Below are 20385 nucleotides of genomic sequence, written 5' to 3' on the forward strand. Positions count from 1 at the left end.
TTCATGTTGTTAAAATGATGTCTGTCAACGTTTCTCCACAATAAAATTAATAGTTTTCCCTTGTAGTTAATAAGTGTCTTGGGGGGAGATCGTCCCCCTTAATTTTTAAAAGTAAATTTTTTGTTACAAGTTTGGAATCACAGCTTTGTTTTCCTCTCCTTTGTATCATAATCCAACACTGTCATTTATTTTGATGCTAGTTTTATGGTTTTAAAAGAAAACATGAAGTTGTGAATTTTAGTCTTTGCTAAAAATCCTGAAGCAGTCCTAGGATACCATGTCCCTAGAGAGAAAACAGTTTATAGATCTAAAAATCAAAATATCGGTCAGTTTTAGTCCTATTTGATTTATGTGAATGGATCCTTAGTAAAAGTGTCTGATTTTAAGGTTTTTTTACATTACTTTATTGTAAACTCCAAGATTTAATCATGCCATTCTGTGTTCACAGCCAATTCTTTAGCCTCGGTCTGAGGTCCTCAACCTGATAATCATATGCCAAAGTACATGTATTTTTTTCTTGGGGAGAGGATCCATAGGCTTCAGTATATCTTTAATGGATCATTATGCATAAGTTGCCTTTATGTTCCACCCACATTAGTTTATTTTTCATTTCAGCCTCAGATTGATTCCCTTAAACATCTTTTCCTTAGGTCATCACTTTGCTTAGGATGCTGTATCTTTTTTCTGACTCATCAGTGCAAACCTAGGTATTTTATCCTAACTTTCAGACCTGCTATTAGCTAAATAGATCTAATAGCCTTTTTATGGCTTCCCCTAACCCCCTAGTCTTTTTGGTGCCACTTTAAACTTTTCTCCTGAATTTATACATTTGCTTTTTGCCCACTCTATGCCATTTCAGACTGCACTCTTTTTCCTTTTATGTCACACATTACTCAGATTTTCTTCATGATGATTTTCCCATAGTAATTCATCCTGAATTCCATGAGTATTTACATATCACAGTCAATACTACGCTGTTGCATATTGTTTTCATGTTTCTTCGGAATTCTTTAGGTATTTAATGTGTGTAACTGATCTGCTCAATGGATCATACATTTATTGATAGCAGGGACAATATATAGATTTCTTTAATTTTTATAGATACCAGTACCTACTCTCCATATTTATTCTTTCCTCAAGTATTTATTGAACACCTGTTATGTACCACTGATTGCACATGCAACAGCACAGAAAAGAAACAGCCCTGCTTTCAAGAGCATGCATGCAATAGACCAAAAAAATCAGTAAAGTATAATACGGATTCTTTTGAGCTTTTAAAGCTTTATTAAGTTTTTTATTGTGGCAAATATATAACATAAAATTTACCTATTTAACCCTTTCAGGTGTATAACTTAGTGGCATTAAATAAGTGCGTTCATAATGTTGTACAATCATTGCCATTACATTTCCAGAACTTTTCTTTTTTTTTTTTTTTCGGTATGCGGGCCTCTCACTGTTGTGGCCTCTCCCGTTGAGGAGCACAGGCTCCGGACGCGCAGGCTCAGCGGCCATGGCTCACGGGCCTAGCCGCTCTGCGGCATGTGGGATCTTCCCGGACCGGGGCACGAACCCGTGTCCCCTGCATCGGCAGGCGGACTCTCAACCACTGCGCCACCAGGGAAGCCCCAGAACTTTTCCATCATCTCAAACTGAAACTCTGTACCCATTGAATAGTAACTCCCAGTTCTTCCCAAACCAGGTCTTAGTAAACACTGTTGCACTTTCCGTTTCTATGAGATTGCCTAGTTTGGCTACCTCATATAAATGCAGTCATACAATATTTATCCTTTTGTGTCTGAATTATTTCACTTAGCATATGTCTTCAGCGTTCATCCATGCTGGTAGCATCAGAATTTCCTTTCTTTTTAAGGCTGAACAATATTCCTCTGTACATATGTAGCACATTTTGTTTATACATTCATCTGTCGATATACACTTGAGTGGCATCCATCTTTTGGCTATCATGAATAATGTTGCTAGAAAATTGTTATACAAATACCTGTTTCAGTCCCTGCTTTCATTTATTTTGGGTATATACGTAGAGATAGAAATGGTTCATCATATGGTAATTCAACAGTAAATTTTTAAAGAATCCATCATATTTTCTTCTGCAGTAGCTGCACAATTTTGCATTCCTGTGAGCAGTGCACTTGAAGTTCCATTTTCTCCCAGTCTTTGCCAAAACTTGTTGTTTTCTGTTTCTTTCACAATAATTATCCTAATGGATGTAAAGTAGTATTCATTGTGGATTCATAGTGTGATCATATTTTCATGTAGCTTAATGGCTATTTGTATATCTTCTTTAAGTTCTTTGCCAGTTTTAAAATCAGATTTGTTTGTTTTTGACTTGTAGGAGTTCTTCAGATACTTTGGATATTAATTCTTTACTGGATACATGGTTTGGGTATACTTTCTCCCATTCAGTGGGCTGTCTTTGAGGTCTGTTGATTGTTCCCTTTTTACTTCTGTGGCCTGTGCTTTTGGTGTCATATCTAGAACATCATTGCCACGTTGTGGCAAGTTTTCCTCCTATGTACTAAGAGAGAAATTAATGGCTATAAGCTCTTACCTTAAAAAGGAAGAAATATCTCAAATCAACAAACCAAAACCTTACAACTTAAAAAACTAGAAAAGAGGAGCAAATAAATGAGAACTAGCAGAAGGAAGGAAATAATGATTAAACCAGACCTAAATAAACTAGAAATCAACCCTGCTGACAACCCTCCTGACCTAGGACTTGAGCTTCCATAATTGTGAAAAAATACTTTTCTGTTGTTTAATCTCCCTAGTCTGTGGTATTTTTTAAATAGATCTTTATTGGAGTATAATTGCTTTACATTGTTGTGTTAGCTTCTGCTGTATAACAAAGTGAATCAGCTATATGTATCCATATATACCCATATCCCCTCCCTCTTGCGTCTCCCTCCCACCCTCCCTATCCCACCCCTCTAGGTGGTCACAAAGCACCGAGCTGATCTCCCTGTGCTATGCGGCTGCTTCCCACTAGCTATCCGTTTTACATTTGGTAGTGTATATAAGTCCATGCCTCTCTCTCACTTTGTTCCAGCTTACCCTTTCCCCTCCCCGTGTCCTCAAGTCCATTCTCTACGTCTGTGTCTTTATTCCTGTCCTGCCCCTAGGTTCTTCAGAGCCTTTTTTTTTTTAGATTCCATATATATGTGTTAGCATACGGTATTTGTTTTCCTCTTTCTGACTTACTTTACTTTGTATGACAGACTCTAGGTCCATCCACCTCACTACAAGTAACTCAGTTTCATTTCTTTTTATGGCTGAGTAATATTCCACTGTATATATGTGCCATACCTGTCTTTATCCTTTCATCTGTCAATGGACACTTAGGTTGTTTCCGTGTCCTGGCTATTGTAAACAGAGCTTCAGTGAACATTGTGGTACATGACGCTTTTTGAATTACGGTTTTCTCACAGTATATGCCCAGTAGTGGGATTGTTGGGTCGTATGTTGTTCTATTTTTAGTTTTTTAAGGAACTTACATATTGTTCTCCATAGTGGTTGTATCAATTTACATTCCCGCCAACAGAGAACCTCAGACCCCAGGGAATATTCATCAGAGTGAGGTCTCATGGAGTTCCTCATCTCAGCACCAAGACAGCTCTACCCAATAGCCTACAAACTCCAGTGTTGGAAGCCTCAGGCCAAACAACCAGTAAGACAGGAACACAATCCCACTCATTAAAAAAAAAGATGGCAAAAAAATATGTCACAGATGAAGGAGCAGGGTAAGAACCTACAAGACCAAATAAATGAAGAGGAAATAGGCAATCTACCCAAAAATGTAACAGCAGACACTGTGGTACTTTTTAAGTGCAGCTGTGGCAAAGTAACACACGAAGAAAAAATGATTTGACCACCATCATGGCCAAAACACTCAAGTACTTAAGTAGAAATAAAATCCCTCATCATATTAAAGTCCATGTATTGAAAATCCATAGCAAACCTCATATCAATGTTTACTTCACATATTATAGAGCTCTTATGTTTGGTTCAAATGTATTTATAATTGTTAAATTTTTCTGAGGAATTGACATTTTTATCAATAGACTTTGCATCAATATGTCAATATTAAATTTACATATATATCAATCTTTGTATTTTGTGATGGTTTTTGGCTTGTATAGTCTCCCTTCTCTCTTCTGGTTACTATTTCCACAGAATATTTTTTCTTTTACTTTCAAGCTATCTGTGTCTTTAGATCAAAAATGGGTCTCCTGAACAATATGTTGTTGGTTTTTGTGTTATCCATTCTGTCAGTGCATGTCTTTGGGGAGTTTAGTCTCTTTACATTTAAAGTAATTTCTTACAAGGATGCTTTCTGTTGCTGTTTTGTTACTTGTTTTCTCTGTATCTTACAGGTATTTTTGCCCATCATTTCCCCTTTCTTTTACATTTAGTTGATTTTTTGGTTGTTTGACATGTTTTGTACCCCTTCTCATTTCCCTTTATGTATATCTAATAGGTTTTTTTTGTGTGTGTATGGTTATCATGGGGATTACATATAAGATCCTAAAGTTTTAACAACCTAATTTGAATTGCTACCAACTTCACTTCAGTCGTGTACCAGAGCCACTGATAATAATCCTCAGAGTGAGAAATCAACAAGATGGCAGACGAGGAAACTCTAGGCTCTCTTCCCCCATGGAAACATCAAGTATATAATATACAGATCAAAGTAGTTTATAAGAACTTTAGAAATGAGTTAAGAACCAAGTACATGTCTAATCAAGAAAAGCTGCATTCAAAACAGAAGGAAATTTCATGCCATTTTGCTCACCTTTATCCCAGACCCTTTCCAATGTAGCACAGCGTGTTTGGGAAGAAAATGCCAATTCTCGTTTCTTCTCTCAGGCAAAGGTAATGAGTGGAACCTGCTTACAGTGTTCTGGCTTATCTGGGGACTACCCTAAGGGCTGGTTCTTGTCTTGCCAGACTCACACCACTAATGGTATAGTTTGGATATCAGCTTTGAGGCCACATATATCAGGGCTGGTGCCACAGTATGTTAGAGCTGCAGGGGGTCTGCAGTCCTGCTGTCAGCCAGGAATAAGAGGTTATAGGCAGATGAATATAACAGAAAATATGGTCCAGAAAAGAACCAGGGTGAGACTTTAGTTATATTAAGATGTTTAAAGGCAGCTGTATATACTGGTAACAGGAATCAAAGCAAGCACAGTCCTAGGAAAGAAACGTCCTCAGACAACTTTTCTTTTTTTTTTTTTTTTTTTTTTTTTTTTTGCGGTATGCGGGCCTCTCACTGTTGTGGCCTCTCCCGTTGTGGAGCACAGGCTCCGGACGCGCAGGCCCAGCGGCCATGGCTCACGGGCCCAGCCGCTCCGCGGCATATGGGATCCTCCCAGACCGGGGCACGAACCCGTATCCCCTGCATCGGCAGGCGGACTCTCAACCACTGCGCCACCAGGGAGGCCCCAGACAACTTTTCTAATTGCCTATATCCTCCACGCTTCTGCTTATCATCTTACTGTGGTTTCCTTAAATGTGTCCAGGAATTTCTCTCTTGCTGCTTTCAGTTTTACATCATTATCTTTGTTCAGTTTGATAATAATGTGTCTTGTTGTGGGTCACCCTGAGTTTATCCTACTTGTAGTTGTTAAGCTTTTTGTATTTATATGTCTATTTTGTCAAATGTGGAAAGTCTTCCTATATCTTCAAACAAATCTTTCTACTACTCTATCTTTTCTCCTTATAAGGATCCCACAGTGGTCCACTGACACAGTGTCCTATAGATCCTATGGGCTGTGTTCACTTTCCTTCAATCTTTTTTCTTTGTTTGTTGGATTCCTTATTTTCAATTGTCCTGTCTTCCAGTTTGCCTCTTGTTTTTACATCTAGTTAAATATGTCATTTTACCTCTTCAGTGAATTTCTTCACTTATTTTTTTCACCTCCAGCTTTGCTTTTTTAAAAAGTAATTTATGGGCTTCCCTGGTGGCGCAGTGGTTGAGAGTCCGCCTGCCGATGCAGGGGAAACGGGTTCGTGCCCCGGTCTGGGAAGATCCCACATGCCGCGGAGCGGCTGGGCCCATGATCCATGGCCACTGGGCCTGTGCGTCCGGAGCCTGTGCTCCGCAACGGGAGAGGCCACAACAGTGAGAGGCCCACATACCGGAAAAAAAAAAAGTAATTTATATCTTTTACTCATTATCATCATTATTACTATATTCTTATATTGTTTCCTGATTTCCTTATTTTTTTGTCCATGTTTTTTTTCCTTTTGCTCTTTGGACATATCTAATACAATTATTTGACATTGTAGATTTGTTGTCTGTGCTTGCTTTGCGATGATTTCTGTTGATTTATTTGCTTCCTTTGAATGGGCCATCTTTCCATGTTTCTTTCTATGCCTTGTGATTTTTTTTTGTTGTTGTTGTTGAAAATTGTGCATTTGAAAAAACAGGCACTTTTCCCAGATTTTGCAGACTGTGAGCCTCGACATCACCTTGAAGCGAAAGCTTATGACCTCCCCAGTTTTTTCCTTCAGTGTGTGTTGAGTCTTTCCTTCAGCGTGTGTTGACTGACCCTGCTTTCTGCTTTCTCAATTCCCCTATAAAAATAGCTCAATTTTTGAATGCTCAGTTTCCCAGATTGTGTGTACCCAGCTTATTCTAGGGCTTTTTGTGGTCTATTGTATGTTTATACCAGTAGGTCAGTCCAGCAGCAGCTTTCAGGAGTACCGCCTGCTGCTTCTGCTCCTTTTCTATGACTAAGATGGGCCATGCTGCTTCTCCTGCACCTGAGATTCAAGTGAGGCAAAACTAGTCCAATCCTTTAGCTCCCTAACATGTTAAAATGTTACAAGTAAGGTCTACCCTACTTTTTCTAGTTTAAGGGAGGGAATTGGGAACTAGGCTGCTGTCTCCTCTAAGCTAAAAGACCATGGTCAAGGGCTATTAAAAAAAAATGCTGTAAAATTTCCTACCACCTGAATATTTTTTCATTTTGAATATTTTATCATTTTTCTTCATTCATTTGCTTACTAAAGACTGCGATTGTTTGCAGAGCTCCTGTCAGTCTATTTCAGCAGTGTATTGTTTTGTTTTGTTTTGAGGTATAGTTGAGTGTTTTTTGATGTTTCCATGAAGAAACAAGGACTTAGAGCTTCCTAGTTCACCATTTTTGCAAAATCACCCTGTTTAAGAAAGCATTTTAACAGAGAGGCTAACGAACAAATAATATCATAAGGGTGTAGATTTTTAGGAATGGTGGTCATTTTAAGGCATCTCTGAGAAGGTGAATTTTGAGTAGAGACCTTAAGGAAGGAAGAGCAGGAGCTGGGGAAGAGCATGAGGCACTGTGGCACTGAGGCACTGAGGAGGAAGGCCTAATATGGTGAGAGAATAGCAAGGAGCATGGTCTGGGGCGATGAGCAGAAGCAGTTGTCACAGCTGAGAGCAGAGTTAGTGAAGGGGCCAAATTATGTAGGGTCCACTCAGGACTCTTGTTTTTTTCTGAAAGGGGTAGGAAATTGAGGAGTAGTTTTGAGCACAGGGGTGACGTGATTGTATTTCAGTTTTACTGGGATCTCCATTATTGCACTAGAAATAGATTCAAGAGAAGGGTAGGCATGGAATCAGGCAGGGCAATGAGAAGTGTATAGCACTAACGTGCTGAGTAGGAGATTATGGTGACTTGGATGAAGGGTTGGTGACAAGGGGTCAAAAAATGCCTAATTTTTTCTCTCTTCATTTTATTGAGATATAATTGACATAAACACGGTGTAGGTTTAAAGTATATATCATAATGGTTGGACTTACATATACATGTTAGAATGATACCAGAGTAAGTTTAGTGACCATCCATCATCTCACATAGATACAAAATTACAGAAATAGAAAAAAAATTTTTTCTGTAATGAGAACTCTTAGAAGTTACCCTCTTGACAACTTTCATATATAACATACAGCAGTGTTCATTATATTTATCATGCTGTACAAACATGCTTAGTAGTTGTTTATCTTATAACTGGAAGTTTGTACCTTTTGACTGCCTTCATTGAATTCCGCCTCCCCCAGTCCCTACCTCTGGTAACCACAGATCTTGTCTGTTTTCAGTGAGCTTGTTGGTTTTTGAAATATAACTGACCTACAACACTTTGTTAGTTCCTGTTATACAACATACTTCTATACATGTCAGAATGATCTCCACAGTAAGTCGAGTTAACATCTGTCACGACACAAAGACAGTGCACAGGTATTGGCTCTGTTCCCCACCCTGTATATGCATACCTATGATTCATTTGTTTTGTGATTGTAAGTTTGTACCTCTTAATCTCCCTCACCTATTTCTTCCCTCCCATCACCTGTCTCCCCTCTGACAATCCCCTGTTTGTTCTCTGGACTTATGACTCTGCTGCTTGTTTTGTTATGTTTGTTCAGTTATTTTGTTTTTTTAGATTCCACATATAAGTGAATTCGTACAGCATTTGTCTTTCTCTGTGTGACTTATATCACTAAGCCTAATATGCTCTAGGTTCATGCGTGTGCAAAATACTTGTAATTCTGAAAATTGAGCCAATGCAGTTTCTCTTGGTCTAGATAATGGAGTGTGAGAGAAAGACAGGAGTCCAGGATGACACTGAGATTTTTTTTGCATGAACAGATGAAAAACTTTTGGTAGAGTACAGAAATTCACGTTTAGACTCATTAAATGTGAAATGCCAGTTAGACCTCCAGTGGAAATGGCAAGGTTGTTTGGTGACTACACTAATTTAATGCTTGTGTTCTAGAAAGAGTCGTGGTAAACAATAAATTACTCTCTAGGTTGATAAGGAAACCAACACAGAAGATCTCTTCCCAGAAGAGGTGGCGAGTCTGCCGAAGGAGAGGCCCGGCCGCAGGGCCCGCGGCTCGCCCTTCACGCGGAGCAGCACCATTGTCCGTTCCCAGACTTTCTCGCCCGGAGCACGAAGCCAGTACGTTTGCAGCGTAGGTCGGGAGTCCTTTGCCACCTACCTGGAAGGATTCTTCATCGGTCGCGGGCGGGGCTGGGCAGCAGAGGGTTGGAGCTCCCGGCTGACCCTCACCTGCACGCAGGGTTGAGAACTCTGAGACAAGTGGAGGGGGAGACCCCACCTGCTGTGGTCCGTGGAGACAGGACAGCAGGTTGGAGGTCGGCCGGCCGTGGCCGTGTGACAGTAACAGCACGGACTAGCAGAGACGAGGCGCTGTTGAGGATTAGTGCTCACGGCGCAGCACACTGGGGCGCCATTTGGCTCGAGGAGAGCTTCGACCCTCCCGCTCCTCTGACGGGGCTCGTTGGGGAAAGCATCTTCCCTTGAAGGGACTACCATGGAGCCGCTGCATTAGGGCGGAGCCAGAGTTTGATCATATGAGAGAGGCAGACCGTCAGGCCCACGTGGGAGATACTGAGGGGTCGCCAGGCCCACCCTCAGGCTCAGAAACTGGCTAGGACTCACGGAACTCAGAAAAGCCGTCGTATCCACGGTGATGGTGCGCCGCAGGGAAGGGGTGCAGGCCGACGCGCAGGGGGAAGAGGCATCGGGCAGCCCTCCGGAGAGACCGGGCGGAGCTTCCAGCCCTTCTCCCGCAGCGGAGTTGTGCGGCAGCTCTCACCTCTCGGCGCAGTGGTAGCGTGCCCGGAGCACAGCCGACCAGGGACGCTCACCCGAGGCTTGGTGCCCAGGGCTTTTGTGGGGGTTGTCACGGGGCACAGCTGGTGGCCGGCATGGCCGACCTTCGTCTGCAGCCCCTCCAGGGTCAAGCTGGTGGCCCAGGGCCCCCCTCACATTGTCAGCAGAGACTGTGTGGCCAGGCCAAGGTCCCCAGGTAAACAGAGACACTTAGAACGTTCTAGGGACTTACAGGTCACTGCCCAGGAGCTGAGCAGGGAGCCCACCTTCCTTGGGGAGGGAATCCTTTACTCACAGGCGGGAGCAACAGGGGCTGGGCCCCGGGTGGCCACGTTTGTGAGGCCTGCAGCTCCTCTCCCCGCGCAGTGAGGTGTCCCGGTCGTGCTGCCCCGGGCAGCCCAGGGTCAGGCGGGGCACTCCTGCCCCATCAGGCTGCAGCTCTGCGGGGCCTGATGCTTCATCACGCGGCTGGAGGTGCCTGATCGAGGGCCGTCCTTCCTTATCCTAGACTCCTGCCGAACCCCTGCGGAGCAGCCTCCAGCCTGCTTGCTGAGGAGGATGGGGTGGTGAAGGAGGAAGCCCTTCACCTCCCCAGAGACAGGCCTCCAGCCCCTGCCCTGTGCTTTGCGCCCTGCACAAAGGCACGCACTGACCGGCGATGCGTCTAGAGGCCTCTTTTTATATATGTTTGTGGTGACTGGGAGGCACGTAAGTGCAGAGCTGTGACATTTCCTGATATCTGGGGTTCATTGCTACGGCAAGTAAGGCCGTGAAGGCCAAGACTTTGCTTTCACACAGATATACGTTGATCCTGAAATGAAAACCTGCCACCAAATGAAATACGTAATGTCTTGGCTCCCATGAAGTCGGCATTATTTATTTTTCTTTTTAAAGACAGGCCTTTTCCCTTGATGGGCAGGGTGGGTGTTAGTGGTGTGCGCTTGTCCTCCTGCCAGGAACGAGGCTCTTATCTGGAACGCCACTCTTCCAAGCTCTTGCGAAAGCTAGAAACACAGCAAATGAGAATGATTGATAAAAAGTAAAAAGCGCTGAGGAAAGTGCGGGTTTTCATGATCGTCACACCATATCAAGAGGCAGTTGGCATTGACAGGACTGAAATTGTGTTGCTCGATTAGCCTGGAAAACCTCAGCTGGTTCAGTTGATGGACCTGAAGCAGGGGTGGGGCTGGGGATTGGTCTGCTTATTTGGTTTGTCTTTGTTTGGCCTGAAACTCTTTTTTAGGGTTTTCTTGTAAGCGAAACCCAAAGTCTTGGTAAAAGCTTTAAGCGGCGTATCTGTTTGAGTACTTGCGCGAGAAACAAAATAATCCAGTTCAGAGTACACAGAGAATGAATGTTGAATTCTTGAGGAAGTGTTTCTGAACCTCAGTCTTTTTGGTGTAGCTTTATCGTAGTGACAGCGACAGTTCAACGCTGTCCCGGAAGTCTCCCTTTGTCCGAAACACTTTGGAAAGACGAACCCTTCGCTATAAGCAGGTATGTGACACGTAGACTAATATGCCATCCCTACATACCCTGGGAGTTACTTCTACAAACCGGAAGAGGTAATATTTTAGGTAAGATTAATTGAAAGGTAATATGTTTATTTCCTTGTTTACTTAGATATAATTTTTAAGTGTATATGTCAATATGTTACCAATATTTGTTAATTTCCTAAGATAATGTCATAATCTACGATAATACATGACCTTTACGTTTTAAAATATAAATAAGCAGCCATTCTGTATAAGAGATTCTTCTTTCTTTTTTGACAAGGGAGTATAGACAGTTTAGAAAATTTGAGTCTTTCAACGTGGCGCATTCTCCTACATAGGACTGTTCTACAGTTTTCCTTTATATACACCGAATTTTTTCTCCACATCATGCCAGTTTACACAGTTTTGCTACTTTTAATTTGTAAGGTGGTGGTTCCCTGACTTTCCTGGGCAATAATTCTTTGAAAGAAAAAGAAATTCCTAGATCTCGCTGTGGTGGTTGTATTTAGAGTAGCCGCTGACTGAGAATGATAAGAAAATACATAACTCAGCAACAAAAATATTTCTCAGCAGCCATGCTGTTGGCATTTTGGCCTAGGTCTGACTTTGTTGGGGGCTGTCCTGTGCAGTGTGGGCCGTTGAGCTGCATCCCTGGCCTTGACCCACTAGTTGCCAGTATCAGCCCCTCCCCCAGTTGTGACAACCAGAAATGTCCCCTGAGGGCCCAAGTCACCCCTGGTTGGGAACCAGTGAGCTCTGCTATGAATGGTTCAGCAGAGCTTTTAAGTGAGTTTGTGTTTATTAAGTCACTTACATTTGCATTTAACTTCTGTATATGTGCAAAATAGTGTTATGGGTGTGTAAGACGCATACAGTTATTCAGTCCCCCCCGACAACGCTGATAGGCTCGTGGATTTGTGATTTTGTTGCACTAACTGCCTTCTCCGGCGTCGTTTGCCATGGCGTGGGAAGTACCGCTCTCAGCTCCACGTACAAAATTCTATTCTCGTCTTAGAACTTTCTTGAAAACAGGAGACTTGCTTACTTCAGGCTTATATGGGGAGGAATGGTTTTTTGTTGTTGTTGTTGTGTTTTGGCCTCGCTGCGCGGCTTGCAGTCTTAGTTCTCCGACCAGGGATTGAACTTGCACCCCAGCATTGGAAGCGGGGAGTCCTAACCTTTGGACTACCAGGGAATTCCCTGGGGAGGAACGTTTTTGACAGCTTGTGTGTGTTTAACCAGAAAGCCCTCAACGTGGTTTATAACGTGCTTTTTTCCCGTTACGCAGTAGGTCATTAAGGTTTTGCCGTGTCGGTATATTTTTCATCTTTTTACAATAGCTGCGTGTTCTGCTGGCCTTATAATGTATTTGATCACTTTTCTCTTGTTAGGTATTTAGGATTTTTTCTGTCATAAACCTTTTGCTGTGCCTTTCAGATGCAAGTCAAATGAAATTTCAGACCCAAAGAAAACACAGCATTTTGTGGCTCTTGCTTATATTGTCAAGTAGCACTTGGGAAAGATGATGCCCTCCTGCCCCGTGTGAGAGGGTCTGTTTCTCTGCGCTTTAGCCAAAGCCTAGGTCGTCATTACAGCGGACAGTTTGCTGTCACTGGCTCGTTACCGGAGTGGAGATTTGAACCCGTGTCGCCCACATCCGTGTTGTGTTGGCGTCGGGCCACGCTGCGGGTGTCTCCCTCCAGTGGGGTCGGTCACTCGGGGAAGAAGCTGCAGGTAGGGCGCGGGCGGGGTGGGCGCGCTCACGGCCGCGGTCTCGCAGCCCTGCAGGTCCTCCCTGGCTGCGCTGGCGGCGCGCACGTCCCTGGACCTGGAGCTGGACCTGCAGGCGACGCGGACGCGGCAGCGGCAACTGAACGAGGAGCTGTGCGCCCTGCGTGAGCTGCGCCAGCGCCTGGAGGACGCCCAGCTCCGCGGCCACGCCGAGCCCCTGGCCTGGCTGCTGCGCAACGAGCGCTTCCGGAGCCTGCTGCGGGAGGCCGAGAGGCAGGTGAGGCCCCGGCCCGCCAACGGGGGGAGGGGGCAGGCGGGCGAGCCTTTCTCACCTCCCGGTGCCCGGATCTGGCAGGGGCTTCTATCGCTCTTCACTACAAATAGAACTACCATATGACCCAGCAATCCCACTACTGGTCATATACCCTGAGAAAACCATAATTCAAAAACAGTCATGTACCAGAATGTTCATTGCAGCTCTATTTACGGTAACCAGGAGATAGGAACAACCTAAGTGTCCATCATCGGATGAATGGATAAAGAAGACGTGGCACATATATACAATGGAATATTACTCAGCCATAAAAAGAAACGAAATTGAGTTATTTGTAGTGAGGTGGATGGACCTAGAGTATGTCATACAGAGTGAAGTAAGTCAGAAAGAGAAAAGCAATTCTCGTATGCTAACACATATATATGTGTCATGAAGAACCTAGGGATAAGATGGGAATGGACTAGAGAATGGACTTGAGGATATGGGGAGGGGGAAGGGTAAGCTGTGACAAAGAGAGTGGCATGGACATATGTACACTACCAAACGTAAAATAGATAGCTAGTGGGAAGCAGCCGCATAGCACAGGGAGATCAGCTCAGTGCTTTGTGACCACCTGGATGGGTGGGATAGGGAGGGTGGGAGGGAGGGAGACACAAGAGGGAAGGGATATGGGAACATATGTATATGTATAACTGATTCACTTTGTTCTAAAGCAGAAACTAACACACCAAGTGAACCTGAGCCCGCGCAGACTGGGAAAACTCCGGCGAACCTAAGAATGGCGGGTACGGGTTTGGTGGCCGGAGAGGTGGTGGTGGATGCGCTGCCGTATTTTGACCAAGGTTATGAAGCGTCTGGTGTGCGGGAAGCGGCTGCGGCATTGGTGGAGGAGGAAACACGCAGATACCGACCTACCAAGAACTACCTGAGCTACCTGACAGCCCCGGATTATTCCACTTTTGAAACCGACATAATGAGAAATGAATTTGAAAGATTGGCTGCTCGACAACCAATTGAATTGCTCAGTATGAAACGATATGAACTTCCAGCCCCTTCCTCGGGTCAGAAAAATGACATTGCTGCGTGGCAAGAATGCGTAAACAACTCTATGGCCCAGTTAGAGCATCAAGTCGTTCGAATTGAGAATCTGGAACTAATGTCACAGCATGGATGCAATGTCTGGAAAGGGTATAATGAAAATCTAGTTCATATGATTGAACATGCACAGAAAGAGCTCCAGAAGTTAAGGAAACATATTCAATACTTAAACTTGAAAGCAGCGAAAGAACATGCAACTCACAGCTGGGTCTAAATTAAGAGAAATGGAGTCAACTTGGGTATCCCTGGTCAGTAAGAATTATGAGATTGAAAGGACTATTGTACAATTAGAAAATGAACTCTTTCAAATGAAGTAGCAACATGGAGAGGCAAACAAAACATACGGCAAGACTTCTGAAAAAGACTAATCTGGTGGGTAGAAAGGAAGGCATGTTGGGCTTTCACAGAAGATCAAACATCTGAACTGTGAAGAACAACAGCATCTTACGGAAATCATCAGTGGTTAAATGTTTAGAAAGCATAGAATGTGGACTGTTATATTCTGTTTGTACATTTCAGCAAAATAAAAAAATTCAACATAAAAAAAAACCTAACACACCATTGTAAAGCAAATATACTCCAATAAAGATGTAAAAAATACCCCCCCCAAAACTGGAAGAAAACCCGTCTTGTTCACCCCGCATTGCTGTTCCAGAGGAGACAGACCAAACTTGACTTCCATCAAGAACAGGCAGCTGAGAAGATGCTGAAGAAGGCCTCCAAAGGGGTGTGCCAGCTGCGCAGGCAGAACCTCAAAGAGCCCATCCAGGTGCAGGCGTTCAGGTGGGGAGAAGCCCAGGCCTCACTCTCCAGCTTGCTTTTTACTGTCATACCTTTGTCATTCTAAAGAGTAAAGTATTGAGAAAGACCCACAAGGAAGTCGAGAACAAAGCTGGAATCCCCACTGCTGTTAGCATTGTGCGATTTTTCTCCTGATTTATTTTCTGTGTAGCTTTAATTAAGGCCAATTATGATCATTTTTGTTTAATTTTGCATTCAGCTTATTAAGAATTAAAATACCACATGTTACTACCTAACCTGTTATTTTTTTCATGACTAATTTCATCTAATAAACATAATTCACTTACTGGCTCTTGTAACATCTTTTATGTTTATGATCATAAATAACAGCAATTTACATACGTACAGTATGTGTTATCTTTGCTTTTTAAAATTTAGATTGAAGCATACTCTATATATAGGAAAATGTTCTTTTCTATGAATATAGTTTAGTGAGTTCTCATAAACTGAACATTACAGAAATCAAAACATTATCAGCATTTCCAGATTACCCTGCAAATTTCCTTAAACACTGTGTTGAATTCTAATGACATAAATTAGTTTTGCATGGTTTTGTTCTTTTATACAGCCGCAGTTAACACAGTTCTATCCATACTACTTTGTGCCTGCCTTTTAGCTTTGTTTTTCTCTGTACCTGTAACTTTTATGACCTTATCATAAAATAACACGATATTATAACCACTTCCTTCAGTTTGGATTTAGAATTCATATATTGATATATTTTTAAAATGTATTCATTTGTTGATAGAACAAGAATTAACCCTTACTATGTAGCAGGCACTCTTCCAGCCACTGGAGATAAAACCCTGCCCTCCTAGGAGTATCATAACTTCTATTAAAATTTTGAAAATTTGTGTACAAACATATGGGAATTCAAATTCTGGTTGTTCTGTGAACAAGGAAAGCCATCACTGATATGAGAGCTTCCTGCCAGCTTTCAGTGTCTGCATATCACCTTCTAACATAATTTTTTCCATGCCCACCCATAGAGAAGATAACATTTTTCACGAGACCAAGGACCAACATACCTCCGCTGCTGGTTGATGATATTTGATGAAGTATTTATCTGCCTATTTTATTTCCACGAAGTTCTAAAATTGTCTAGCTAAAATTGTCTTTCAAATATTTGTGCAAAGTTATTAATATACACATTTTGTTTTCAAAAGTCTATACATATGTATTTTTTGATAGTGACAGGAACAAGGCTTGGCTTTTCCTTGTTGTTAAATTAACATCTCAAGCAGGTTATTTTATAAAAGAGTAGCTATTGTGTTAAGATTCGACAGTTTCCGTGCTGTTTTCTTTCTTTTTTTTTTTTTAAGAAGATGTTGGGGGTAGGAGTTTATTAATTAATTTATTTATTTCTGCTGCGTTGGGTCCTCGCTTCTGCGTGAGGCTTTTCTCTAGTTGCGGCAAGCGGGGGCCACTCCTCATCGCGGTGCACGGGCCTCTCACTATCGCAGCCCCTCCTGCTGCGGAGCACAGGCTCCAGACGTGAAGGCTCAGTAGTTGTGGCTCACGGACCCAGCCGCTCCGCGGCATGTGGGATCCTCCCAGATCAGGGCTCGAACCCGCGTCCCCCGCACTAGCAGGCAGACTCCCAACCACTGCGCCACCAGGAAAGCCCCGTGCTGTTTTCTTTGACTTGAAGGGTGGAAGACAGAAACTCAGGCAAATTCACTCTATTGCCATTTATTTATAGTTCTTTTTTTCCTCCTTGAAGGAAAATACTGACTTTAAGGTGTATTTTAAGACTGAAATTTAGTTCTTCAGTATTTGCCATGTGGTAGAATGGATCTTTGGGGCCGGTTTTGTGTCTGACATCGGAAATGCAAACACTATGTGCTGAACTCGTCACTCGTCCCGTTTCTCCTGTGTGCATTTATCACGTATATTGTACACTTTCGCACCTTTTATGTTCTGTTAAGATGCCACCTTAGGGGCTCAGTCCTAAGTCAGTGCGGGGTGCGCGTTGTGGAGCTCGGTCTCCCACGCGGGCTGGGCACCCATAGCCCCTGGTTTCCGTGCACCTTTCCGTGCCCACCCCGGGTCTGAGGCTGGTCACGGAGCCCCTGGCAGCCACACAGCCCACCCTCACCTGGCCTGGGCAGCCCCGCCTGCCTTTCCAGTCCGCCCCGTCTGATCCTGACCGACAAGGAGGGCGGTGGTGGAGCTTCTGCTCTGCTGCTCTGCACTGCAGGAAAGTGAAAAGAGAAGAAAGAAGGTGTGTTTTCACTGAGTCACTGGATCCGCTGATGGATAGAGCAGTCACGACGTGGACGCGATAACCTTTGAAGGCGCTTTCTTGAGGAAGCCAGCTTCCATGGGAACTACAACTGCCTGGCGAGTCACTCACAGGAGAGCATGTGCTTTCGATCAGAAGGCCCCCACCCCATACTGGAGTCTTCCCAACATTTCTTAAGAAGTCGTAGAACTAGCTCATGAGGAAAAATATGTTTATTCAATAAAAGGATACAACTATTCTTTTGAATTTCCAAGTGATATAAATATTTTGCCTAATATATACTTATTATATTTAAAATGCAGTCTTCTTCGTGAAGCTTTGGATGAGTAAACAAGATCAATCAAAATGTGAAAGAAAGAAAATACAACTCTTCCTGTGGCTTCCTTCTCCCTCTTTTCCGTTGAAAATATCTGTTAATCATGGTCTCCTCATTAGTCTGAAGCCTCTTCCCTAGTATAACCTGCCTTTCTTTTAAATTGAGTTAAAAATTATTTTGTGAAAGCCTTTCATTGACACTCCACATAATATGGACAATAGAGTTTGTAAGTAGTACTAAGACTGAAAACTTCATGCTATTCACAGTTGTCATCTGTTGCTATGCGTTTGTGCTTCTAATCTTTTTTTTTTTCCCTCATCAATTTCTTAGTGTGTATACTGGCAGTGGAAGCAGAGACTCACAAAACATTCCTTATTAGAATTAGCAGCCAAGCAGACAGCATGGATAAGCAAGTGAGGACAGTTAGGCCCTCTCTAACTTCCCTGAGCTATTTGAAACTTTAAAATCAAACAAAGGACTGTTTACCACTGGACTCTAGAGCATGCAAATGGCAAGTTATTTATGTCTGAGGTACAGTCTCCATTCATGTGGGGAGACTTGCAGAATGCATTTTCTCTGTGCTGCTTTTTAGCAGCTGTGCCAGCATAGAAATGCCCCAAACAAGTGGTTTTGAATAACACTGCTTAACATACCCCTCTCCACCCTTTACCCCCAGCTCAAGCAGATTTCCATTTGGAAGTGTTTCCCTGCTAGAGAGCTGGGTTTTTTTTGTTGTTTTAAATCCCATCTTAGCCAAATGCAGCTTCTATGGCAGTGCACTGGCCTCTTACATTTGCCACTTCTCTGTTTTACTTCTCCATGCTCTGCCCTGCATGTGATTGCTTTTATAAGATCATAGTAAGGACGTAAAATCAAGACAAATGAAGAAAAGTTCTGTGCTGCCTGTGGAGGACCCCTTTTTGAGTGTTCATTGTTCATGCTGGAAAAGACAAATGGTCTGTGTTAGAGGCTCTGGTGGAGCAGATGGTGGGCTTGATTTTGCAACTTCTGATCAATTAAGACTGTCAAGAGCATATCCCACATGAACGAAAACTTAAGTCCTGTTGCTTTATGTTTATCTTTGTTTATCCTTAAGTGTTGTGTCCCCATGATGAAGTGATATAAAATACTATATCTTCCTCAATTAAAATTTAGAACTCAGTCATTCGTATGTTTTTTCATGTATTCATTACTTTATTAATAAAACATATTTACTGAACACCTGCTACTTACCTGGCACTATTGTAGGCCCTAGAATAAATTCCTGACATCATGGGAGCATCAGAAACTGTATGACATAATATGTCTACATGTTTCATTTGTCATTAAGAAAACTGCCCTATTTTATTGGCAGTCCTACTCGGGGTAGTCAGAGGTAGATTGCAAATGCTGATATCCCTTTTCAAGAAACTGTTAAAATGCTGCCACTAAGCTTCTTTTAAAATAGAACTACAAGTAAAAGAATTTTTTCTTCCTATGATCACTGAATTGTCAAACTTTGGTTGAAAACTGCTTAAATAAATATTCTTCCGTTGTGGCAATAAGTAATAATCAATATTCCTCTCTTTGCTTATGTCACCATTTCCTCCGATTTGTATTGTTTGAAAGTATTTCTTAAAATTAGAGTTCTTAAAACAGAGTGGAAATATGTTTTAAAATTCCTTTTAAGTTTTGGAGAACTATAAATGTATAAAAATAGTAAAGTAAACCCCTATGGTCCTCTGACCAAATTTCAGCATGGATCAGTCATGGGCAAATTTGTTTCTTTTACACTTTCATTCACTTCTCATATTTTGAAGGAAATCCCACACAAAATATCATTTTGTCTGTAAATATTTCAGCTCCCATCCTATAGTAATCTAGGGTTTTCCAAAAGTCTCCTCATTAAAATAAACTCATGGTTGAAAGAAGCTTGTTAGGAATAAAAAAAAGACATTGATTTCACCTTTTCACTGATTTCTGTGTTAGGAAGAACCTTGGATGAAGACCAAAATACACATTTCTTATTTTAAATCAAAATTTCATAGTGTTCTATTGACCTTACTTTATCTTATTTTATTATTTTTAAATTTTTATATATCCTGAATCTTTCATCCCCGTGAGATTTCCTTTGTCTCACTGTTGGGCTGCAGGCCAGAGGCCTGCAAGCCCTAGGCCTGCAAACCCTGCACTTGCCCAGATTTAAGACCAAAGAAAGATCCTGGGGTCAGCAACATAGACGTCAGTGGTTTAATGGCTGGGGGTGGGGTGGGGGTGCTTACACATCTAAGCAAGATCCTGGAGCAACACCCCATCATGTGCAGCTCACAGCAGGCAGGACTCCTGGGGTAGGGGGGAAGGTTACCAGTTATAGGTGTAATTGACGCCAGGTTGGCTCATTAGTTACCAGGGAAACTAGTAGAGGGGCACACCCCTCACTGCCCCTTTGTTAAGCTATCCTGGTAAAGGTGTTCTGATCTAAAGCTACAACAATCACTAGCTGGGGCAGGGGCAGGTAAGTAGGAGAAAGTCAATCATGTGAGTAAGGTGTAGGTGAAGCAGGCACTGGTCCAGCAGGGGATGTACAGAGAGCAAGCGGACAGCCATCTGGGGGGTCTGATCATGAAGATGGGATAATAATTAGGTGATTGTTTCAGTTGACTTTGCTTTTACATTTTATATTGGTTTTCTTTGCTGTGTGAGATAGTACGCGAAGTGAGGAAGTTAACTGTGGGTACAAAGGGAATCCTGCACTTGGTAACTCATATGCTTGTACCATTCAATACCCAGGTTGTCTCATCAA

General features: G+C 42.6%; 1 protein-coding gene and 1 pseudogene across 2 annotated transcripts in view; both read left to right on the forward strand.

The window, feature by feature from the left end:
* Positions 1 to 16096, forward strand: part of LOC308610335 (protein WWC3-like) — a gene marked incomplete at both ends in the record, with an annotated part of 51309 nt that extends 35213 nt beyond the window's left edge. The window contains 6 exon segments of the mRNA XM_081259509.1: positions 8813 to 8977; positions 11047 to 11139; positions 12919 to 13146; positions 14897 to 15021; positions 15023 to 15024; positions 16032 to 16096. Of these exon segments, the coding sequence (XP_081115635.1) occupies positions 8813 to 8977; positions 11047 to 11139; positions 12919 to 13146; positions 14897 to 15021; positions 15023 to 15024; positions 16032 to 16096 (678 nt within the window).
* Positions 13880 to 14852, forward strand: LOC308610333 (pre-mRNA-splicing factor SPF27-like; annotated as a pseudogene). The gene has a single exon. The product of its transcript is annotated as a pre-mRNA-splicing factor SPF27-like (transcript).
* Positions 16097 to 20385: the final 4289 nt, after the last annotated feature.

The sequence above is a fragment of the Mesoplodon bidens genome, assembly GCF_964165515.1.
Source record: "Mesoplodon bidens genome assembly, contig: HAP1_SCAFFOLD_455, whole genome shotgun sequence".
In the NCBI taxonomy this organism is placed as follows: domain Eukaryota; kingdom Metazoa; phylum Chordata; class Mammalia; order Artiodactyla; family Ziphiidae; genus Mesoplodon; species Mesoplodon bidens.